This window comes from Physella acuta, unplaced genomic scaffold, assembly GCF_028476545.2.
Source record: "Physella acuta isolate Inbredline_101_S28 unplaced genomic scaffold, ASM2847654v3 ptg002140l, whole genome shotgun sequence".
Lineage (NCBI taxonomy): Eukaryota > Metazoa > Mollusca > Gastropoda > Physidae > Physella > Physella acuta.
The window spans coordinates 69796-80000 of NW_026733641.1; the positions used below are offsets into that span (position 1 = coordinate 69796).

Below are 10205 nucleotides of genomic sequence, written 5' to 3' on the forward strand. Positions count from 1 at the left end.
TTTCTAACGTAAAACATTGTCACCGAAGTCTGAATTACACTCTTACCCCATACTGTGAATGTCAGCAATAAGCCGTACTAGAGTACGTTTTAAAATGACCACAACATATAGTTTTAAAACAATTAGACAGGAAATAAATCTTCAAAGCTTCTTTAATAACTTTTCAGTTTCAAATGAAGTTTTTAGCGTTTACACATTTTACTATTTTTGTAAATATTTAATTTATTGCTGTGATTTAATTTGAATGAATTCAAATCATGTTAATTAACAAGAAAACTCTAACGTAAACTACATATTTATGTTTTTATCTGGTGTAGTAGCAGAGTTCGAGAACTACGTTGTTGAGCTGACCATCCGGGTGGTACTCGCCGAAATACTGGTCGCTATTGCCACCGGTGTCCTCCGTGTCAAACACGATGGTCTCGGGGGTCAGCTTCATGTTGGCCACCTGCTGACACACCCCACCGAACCGGAACAGGTAAAACGGCTTCGATGTCGGCAGGTACATTGGTTTCTCCGGCTTGCCGTCTCGGCGGCAGCAGTAGTAGATTCTGGAATCGGCGCCAAATCCGGCCGTCGGGATGTAACCACCGTACCTCCCACCGTATTGATTGTTCTCCTCATCCCAGTAGATGCTGCCGTCGTGGAACCCGGGCGGGCAGACACCGGCGTACATCATGACACAATAGGAGCCGGTTGGCCAGTTCGGTCCCTGATGTCCACCAGCGATAGTGCAGAAGCTGAGGAGGATGAAGTTGTTGCTGCCAGTCTTCAGCTGGTAGGGTTTCTTCAAGTGGGCGTTGGCCGTGATGTTGTCCTGGTTCTGGGGGGACGTGGACTCGGTGTGGAACTGCCGGTACCCGTCGGTCTTCCAGTCTAGAAATGAGAAGCCCATGCTAGGGCAGCCGGTTTCCGGTTGGAGGAGGCTAAAGTATCCCTCGGGCCAGACTGTGCTCCTGGAGAAGAGAAATTAATGTAACATTAGACACCAAGGTGCTCGTGTAAAACAGAAAAAAATAGTAACTTTAGACACCAAATTGCACTTGTAGAAGAGAAAGAAATGCAACCTTAGACCCAGAAGGTGCTCCTATAAAACTTAAAACATTGTAACCTTTGACACCAAAGTGCTCCTGTTAATAAAAAAGAATGAATGTAACCTTTGACACAAAGGCTCTCTCAAGGAAATGATTATTAACATTATTTACACACACATTTACACAGAAAAAGTAATGACATAGATTTCTTGTTGAAAAAGTATAAGATAACTTTATTAAAGTTTACTTTTAAAAAGACCGCGCAATCAGCTTTCCATTAACTGTGAACATCTTTAAACAAAAAGTGTGTTTGTGAATGAAATCATCGTCTGTTGATTCAAGCAAGTAACTTCACACTTTCTGGTAAACATTAATAACTCGTCTCTAAATTGTTTTCACGTCCTAAACAGTTGAACTCTATATTGTTTATGTTTTAGTGGGTACATGTTGCCTACAATTGTTTACCTGAGGTCTGAAAGCTGTACCTGTAGCCTGCAATTGTTTACCTGAGGTCTGAAAGCTGTATCTAAGGCTTACAGTTGGCTACCTGAGGTCTGAAAGCTGTACCTGTAGCCTACAATTGTTTACCTGAGGTCTGAAAGCTGTACCTGTAGCCTGCAATTCTTTACCTGAGGTTTAAAAGCTGTACCTGTAGCCTATAATTGTTTACCTGAGGTCAGAAAGCAAGCTGTACCTGGGGCCTACAGTTGGTTACCTGAGGTCTAATAGTTTTCACTTGTGACCTTCAGGTTGTACCTGTGACCTATCAGCGTTACCTGTGGCCTATAGTGGTTTACCTGAGCAGCTGGTCCCCATCCAGACCACCCAGCCCCCCGTCCCCGCCGATGTTGTAGTTGTTGGTAGTGGCGGTGACAGATTGTTGAATCTCGTTGAGTTTCTTGTCATATTTGTTCTCGAGAGTGGAGATCATGTCAGTGCACCCGCATTCTCCGTAATCTTTTTCGAGTTGAGATGAGACGGTCACAGTCGCCTCTCCTTTCGCAGAACCCTGTAGAAGTTAATATATTTATCTATCTATATATATAAAGCAATGTATGCCTGTGGGTGTGTGTCTGTTTATCTGTCTTTTATGCATTACTACACCTTTCATCCGAAAAAACACCTGAGGAGATTTCTGCGAAAAAAATTCAAAATTGCAGGGGAGGCGCCCCGGCAGGGGGCGATTCGTTTTTTCTCTATATATGGTATATAAAAATAAAAGTCGATTGCGGTTTCACACGGTTCATCCGATCGCCATCGAACTTTGAGGAGTTGATTAACACACTGCAGATGAGGTTTCTGAAAAAAACAATTTTTTTTTAATTTTGCGAGGGCGGCGCCCCGGGAGGGTGCGATTTTTCTCTATATACGGTATATAAAATAAAATTCGATTGCGGCTTCACAACGTTCATCCGATCGCCATCAAACTTTGGGGAGTTGATTAAAACACTCGAGGTGAGGTTTCTGTAATATAATCTTTTGTAATTTTGCAAGGACGGTGCCTCGGGAGGGTGCGATTTTTCTTTATTTTCGACAAAATAAAAAAAAACAACTTAAAGTCAGGTGCGGTTGGGCACCGTTTATCAGAGTGCCATAAAACTTTAGGGAGCTGATGAATACTGATGAATACCAAGATAGTTTCTGAAGTGGTGTTATTTAATTTCGCACGAGCGGCCACCGGCAGGATGCGATTTGGCACCCTGGTTTTTCCCATGAGATCTATAGCGATTACGTTTGTTCTAAACAGTGTTATAAACAATGGATAAGATGGTAGCGTTACAGTCGCTCACTATATTGATTCAGGCGTGTCCGCCGGGGCCATGGTAGGGTGCAATTTGGCTGCGGACAAAAATTTCAATTTCGCCCCTAAAGGCTCACATGGGCCGCTGAAGGCACTGCAATACATTTTTTAATAATCAGATAAATTAACCAAGTTTAGATTATTAATTGGGTTGTTTTCTTTTGTCCGTGAAAAAAAAATCCAAACAGTTTCGTAACTTTGCAAATGTTGCAATCAGCATCTATTTTTAGACTATCCAATAAAAAATTGAGATCGAGCTTCTAATAATACACCATTAGTAACGCTAAAAATATCATCAGTCACACTGATGTTTATAACACCTCAATTATTTTTCTACGTGTCAAAGAAAAAAACCCTCTTGATTTGTGTAACTTTAGCGAATGACGCAATTTGCATCATTCTTTCAGGATGCTATGTGGCGCTCTGGGTTGTACTGTGAGCACTATGGCGCCTATGTTAGTTTTAAGGAGCCAGGGGCCCTACGCGGCGCCTCTGCGGTAGTGTAATCAAGGGGCTAAAGAGAGCGCCCCTCTACGTGCCTGACACATGGGCGGTCACCGAAGTGTGTTCTACCTCATTATTTTAGTGAGTGATTAACGTATACTCAAGGTTTTCATGCAGTAGTGTAGGTAAACCGTGTCCCAATATTTATGATCCAAGCGCAGGCATCGTTTACATTTAAATAACTCACTTTTAGAAAACAAGGTCACGCGTAAAAAAATAGAGTATTGGTAACGCATGGATAAAACCCTTCTTATATATGTCGTCAGACTTTCTTTTACTCCCGCGGCATCGCGCGGGACGGGTACGCTAGTTATTTAATATATTATAAATTTTTAATACAAATGTCATCTCACTAATATATAAACGATTTTTAAAATGGAAAAAAAATCAGTAAAGATTTAAAACATATTTTTAACAGTTTAAAATATTTTTGGCTTCAAAGAACAACCAGAGTACTTGCCCCTGATTTAGCCAGGCCATTGACGACACATCTGAAATTGCCGTCTGCTACGCCAACCGTAACCTGAACTGTGGATGGTGCGCCACTCGTAGCGGCCATCTTGACACTTCTTGACGTCAGAAGTTTGCTGAACTCTGAGGGGCTGCCTTTCGTGTATTTCAGTAACAGCTGGTAGTTGTTCGCCTTAAGTAACGTATCGTGGATTTTACTAAACAAAGCAAATAAATATACAGGCTGTGTATAGATAATTAAATTAATCGGCAAATGAAAATGAAAAAAAAAATTGTTTTCCCTTAAAAATTCAAGTAAGTTTAGAGAGAGAATAGTTGAAAATTAGACCGGGTCCGGCTTTTAGCAGCGAGTTGGCACTATGCAATTTACGCAGGGGAGGATGGGTGTTCTAATAGGCTCTGTTTTCTTGTGCCCATATTGATGCCAATGAGAGATTCCCACAATGCAATGCGTTAGTTTTTATAATCTTGCGGTAAGGACGGTATGTAGTAGCTTGTGCAGTAGCATAATATTCAACTCAAAATGACAGATTAAAACTAGCACGTCCACTAATGCAACGAGATGTGACTTACCGATGTTTCTCTCTCAATCACAAGGCTGGAGACGGAGTAGAGAGTTCCGGTACCAGACACAGCACATTTTAAAGACACGGCTCCATCTTCTTGGACGGCGTCAAACGTGATACCAGACGACTGCGCATGTACGGAAGCACTGGGTCACCAAAAGCCAATTCATCTGGGTAACAAAGTTATCTCATGTTAATAATTGTTTTAAAATTATAACGTTGTAGCCTTCAAAGATATGGCATTAATCTTTGTCCAATGATTTAGTTTGTTAATCAAAATTCGTTAAAATATAAGTATATTTTTCTCGTATAAAGTAAATATCTTTAATACTGGATTCCTCTATATTAGCTTTCTTTAATATCCTATAGACGTCACATGTTTTTGATTGATATTATATTATATAAACTGATGTAGCCTACTCTGTGACAAACATAACAGGGATTTCATATCGAACTACAACGTTCTTAAATCCTTTGAAATTCGGCTAATATCGTAGTTTAGACTAAAGTTCTTTGTTTTTTTTAAAAAGTGATTTAAAATTTTATGATTTTAATGAATTCTATACTTGGCGTGCGCCTTCTACGTGGATAATATTTTGTTTTTTTTTTCTTAATTTTTGTTTGTTTTTGTTTTTACTCTTCTTTGCGAATAACTACAATAAAACAGTTTATAGCACGACACTATGAGGTGATGAAATCTATAAAAATAAAAAGACGTCTTTTAATATTTTGATGCAAAATAAAATGTTTTCTTTGGTAACACATTTTGTGAACTTTTAAAAATTACCTGCTCCTGGAATGTTTAAAATTACATACATTGTAAAAAGTTAAAAATAACATGCATTGGAAAACCTGTTAAATAACCAGCATTATATCTTTTACAACAAGATACATTATTTCATGAAAATCAAACTGTTTCATGTCATGTTATAATGTATATGTATTATATATGTTAAGCTGAATCAACAACTTCAATCTACTACCAACGTCAGAGGAGATGTGAAAACAGTTATTGAAATAAATCGTCCAAAATTAACTCAAATCTTTAACTAATTTTGTAATCTCTTTTTAAATATTTTACACTTTTTAAAACTAAAAAATACATCGCTATCATGGATAAGAAATACTACAGTTTACCATAAAGATTAAAGTGAAGCAGACGATAAGAATATTGCTGTATTTACTCTTTCAGTTGTCCTTGTGCTACTGTTGAGTTGCCACTGAAAGATAGAGCCCTTTCTTTGTATATATACACTCATCACCCTGTTACGAAATACAAACGGCACATAAAACGCATTAGAACCTCATCTTTATTAATTCCGATGTCTCGACCGGAAATAAATATGTGCATTTTTATAAGAGAATTTCAAACCTGTTGCAAGTTGTTGACAAGATGAGGAAGGTCGCCAGATGTTGGTGTCTAGTTTTAATGATAATGCTAAATTTGAGTAATTTGGTTAACTTTGCTAGTTGAATTTTAGTTTTTATCTTGCTAGGAACCAGAATTTTAAAAAAAAAGTTGGCTTTCTGAATTTACAATAACTACCTTATTGTTTGTAATATCAAACTAAAATTAAACTAAAATGTGTTATTGTGTAAAATCAAAGATTTTTTTAGGAAAGAAGAATATTTATTAGAAGCATATAAATGTAGTCGTTAATAAAGAAGGCAAATGATTGAAATGATTGAAATGATTGAAATGAATGTAAAAGTTTGTGAATCTTCAATATTGGCAGCTGGGCAGCTCCTTATAATAATAATATGCAAAAACGCTTTCAAAGCAACGTTTTCAAAAAGCTTTAACGAGCTGAGCAAACTCCTAACAGACCATCATGCGCCTGCACCACCAAAGTTCCTGTGTAGAGCCAGATTTGACGGTAGGACTCGTCAACCAAACGAATCAATATCAGAATATGTTGCTGCTTTAAGTCATCTAAGTGAATTCTGTGAATTCGGTGACACGCTGTCCGACAGACTATGTGAAAAGTTTGTGACAGGTGTAAACAGCCCTGATGTTCAAAGAAAGTTGCTTCTCGAGACAGATCTCGAGCAGTCATCCGATGCGGCCAGATCTCTGGCGCCCTCAGGGATCCATGCAGTAGACAGCAGGTCAGTCAATAAACACCAACCCCATCAGAGCAGTCCAACATATGCTAAAAAGCCTGCAAGTTCAAATCCTAGATCTAAATCTAGTAATAATTATCAAAAAATGACATCGATGCAACGGTCCCCATGCATCTCATCAATGCAAGTTCAAGTCAGCAACTTGCTATAAGTGCAGTAAGCAAGGTCACATTGCCAAGGCCTGCTTTGCAAAGCCTTCGTCTGTTGCTAGATCTAGCCAGTCAGGACAGTACCGCAACCAAAGGCAGCACTATGTTAACTGTCACCAAGACAACCTAACCCAACCAATGAACCACTCCACCAGTGAAAATGCTCAAACTGATCCGCAGCCGGAGTTCAACCTGTTCTCTGTGAAATCAACAAGTCATGCTCCCATCAACGTACTAGTTTGTATCAACGGTAAGAGCATCATCTTCCAACTTGACACGGGAGCATCTCTGACCGTCATCACAAAGAAGGACTTTGACGCTGTCACAGGAGGATCAGTGCCTCTACAACCATGTCACAAGTACCTAACAACATACACAGGTGACAATGTTCCGGTAATAGGAGAGTATATAGTTCATGTAGGCTATAATGGTCAAAGTGTTAAACTTCCTCTTCTTGTGGTTGAAGGAAACGGACCCCCATTACTAGGTAGGAACTGGTTAGTTGATCTTAAGTTAGACTGGGGGAGTATATTTTCAGTGAACAAAGCAAGAGAATCTAGTTTTACTTCAATAGATAAAAATGTATCTGAAAATGAAGGTGTCTTTGGTAGCTCGGGGTTACTAAATGATAGGACAGTGAAGATAAGCATTAAAGACACAAATCCAAGATACTGCAAAGCTAGAGTTCCACCTTATGCAATGAGGGATAAAATTGAAAATGAGCTAAGTAGATTAGAATCTAATGGCATCATAAAGAAGGTAGACTATTCCGATTGGGCAACGCCCATTGTGCCAGTGTTAAAGAAGGATGGTTCTGTAAGAATGTGTGGAGACTATAAAGCTACACTGAATAAGCAAATAGAGCTAAATAGGTACCCTATTCCTAACATTGAGAAAATTTCTTTGAATTTAGCAGGAGTAGACAAATTCACTGAATTAGACTTTAGTCCTGCGTACACTCAATTAGAACTGCATCCAGATTCAAAAGTCTATACGACAATAAACACACATAAGGGACTCTACCAATATGAAAGACTATGTTTTGGTATACCATCTAGCCCTGGAATTTTCCAGGCTGTCATGGACAGTATTTTTCAGGACATTCCAAATGTTTGTGTTTACTTTGACAATGTATACATAACTGGTAAGAATGACACTGAACACCTTAAAACACTTGATAAAGTCTTGAAAATAGTTGGTGAAAAGGGTTTAAAGATAAACAAAGATAAATGTCAATTCATGCTGACAGATATTAGTTTTCTGGGTTATATTTTGAGCAAACAAGCAAAACAAGACATCAACCTGAGAAAACAAAAGCCATTAAAGAAGCACCCAAACCTGAAAATACCCAACAACTAAGAACTTTTTTGGGCTTGATAAATTACTATGCGAAATTCATAGGAAATCTGTCTGATAAACTATCACCACTGTACAAGCTGCTGCAGAAAAATGCAACTTGGCACTGGGGTAAACAACAAGATGCTGCTTTTAATGCAGCAAAAGAAGCTTTGTCTTCTGACACCTTTCTAACTCACTATGACCCAGGGAAAGGACTTATCTTAACATGTGATGCTTCACCAGACGGTGTAGGAGCAGTTTTATCCCACATAGATGAAAAGGGTGACAGACCCATTGCTTTTGCCAGTAGATCTTTGAACCAAGCTGAGAAAAATTATTCTCAGTTAGATAGGGAAGGCTTAGGCATCATTTTTGGTGTTAAGAAATTTCACAAGTTTCTGTTTGGTAGGGAGTTCACCATCTTTACAGATCATAAGCCATTGCTGGATTTGTTTGGGGAAAACAAACCCCTGCCTGAGCATGCCTCACCAAGGGTTCAAAGGTGGGCTATCACACTAGCCGCATATGAATTGAAATACAAACCTGGATCTGAGAATAGTGCAGATAGTCTTAGTCGTTTACCTTTAAAAAACCAAAGCCTTAGTTATGTACCAGAGGATGTATTTGTTCTTTTCACTATCATGGATAACTCCAATATAAATGTGAATGATGTTAAGAGAGAAACACAAAAAGATGAGTGCTTGATAAAAGTATATGAGTACTGCAAGAATGGTTGGCCTGAAGAGTCAGTGAATGATAATTTAAGGCCATATAAAATAAGAAAATTAGAGTTAAGTCTAGAAGATGGATGTGTGCTATGGGGGTCAACGGTTATTATCCCTAAAATGTTACAAAAAGAAGTTTTAAGAACCTTACATGATACTCATCTTGGTTCTTCCAAAATGAAGAGTCTTGCACGATCGTGGTTCTGGTGGCCACATATGGATGCTGATATTGAAAAATATGTAAAGCTTTGTTCAAGCTGTGCACAGCATTCAAATCAACCAGCTACAGCACCTTTGCAAAACTGGGAGTGGCCAATCGAACCATGGAAACGTATCCATATAGATTTCGCAGGACCCTTCATGAACAAAATGTTCTTAATTGTTATTGATTCACATTCTAAGTGGTTAGAAGTTAAAATCATGAACACAATCACTGCAAGTGATACCATTATAGAACTTAAGGAAATATTTTCAACTCATGGGTTACCTGATTAAATTGTTTCAGATAATGGGCCTAGTTTCACTGCTCATAAGTTTAAACTGTTTTGTGTAGCAAATGGTATTGAGCAAATAACCACATCACCCTATCATCCTGCTGGGAATGGTTTGGCTGAAAGAGCGGTAGGCATATTCAAAACCGCTATGGTAAAAATGAGTACCGGTAACAAATTTTCTCTCAGGGAAAGAGTAAACAGGTTCTTAGCCAAATACCGCACAACTCCACATATAACAACAGGTATTGCACCATGCGAATTGCTGTGTGGTAGGAAAATTAAAACTCACCTTGAAATACTACATCCAACTGTTCAAAGGTCTGTTTCCCAACATCAACATACACAAAAATTAAAAAGCATGACAAAACATCCATTGAGAGAGAATTTGGGGTTAATGATAATGTGTATCTGAGAAATTATGGGAGAGGGGGAAAATGGATGCCAGGTCAAATTGTTCAATGTACAGGACCTGTGTCTTATAAAGTAAAAATAAATAATGGACTTATTGTCCGTACACATGCAGACCAGTTAAAAATAACTTGTGCAGATAGTAAGTGTGAATCTGTCAATCCCACCAGATCTGACTAGTTCACACCAACTCAGTTTGTTCCACAACCAAGGTCTGTTGATATGAGTGAACCAAGTATTCTAGAGTCAGAAAATGTAAATTCTGGAATTAATGATTTAGATCCTGGACTTCCTGAGCTAGAGAGTCCAGATGGTCAGAATCTTGAGTCACCAAATCAACAGCCACTGAGAAGGTCAAACAGGACAATCAAAGTCCCAGATAAGTTAGACCTGTGATTTTAAAGGTTAAGAGGACTTTGACATAATTGTTTTGTTTTGTATTTTAATTATGTTTGTAGCATATTTTGCATTTGTTTGTAAGGATTTAATCTACCAAATGATTCAAGTCATGTAATGTTTTGTATTGACTTTTAGAGTGTTGTTAATTGAAAGCTACTATCATTCATTCTCTTGAGAGCTATGTTATTATTT

General features: G+C 38.3%; 2 protein-coding genes across 2 annotated transcripts in view; one reads left to right on the top strand and one right to left on the bottom strand.

Annotated features, from left to right (window-relative positions):
* Positions 1 to 304: 304 nt before the first annotated feature.
* LOC131932337 (uncharacterized) lies at positions 305 to 1965 on the bottom strand. Its single transcript, XM_059289233.1, has 2 exons — positions 1832 to 1965; positions 305 to 956 (listed from the first exon to the last, which is right to left on the bottom strand). Exons 1-2 carry the CDS (start codon positions 1963 to 1965, stop codon positions 305 to 307), a joined length of 786 nt encoding a protein of 261 aa, XP_059145216.1.
* A 1250-nt stretch (positions 1966 to 3215) lies between these two features.
* LOC131932338 (prostatic spermine-binding protein-like) overlaps positions 3216 to 10205 on the top strand; it is a 10491-nt gene continuing 3501 nt past the window's right edge. The window contains exon 1 of the mRNA XM_059289234.1: positions 3216 to 3290. Coding sequence (XP_059145217.1) covers positions 3216 to 3290 — 75 coding nt within the window. The remainder of the gene's footprint in view (positions 3291 to 10205) is intronic.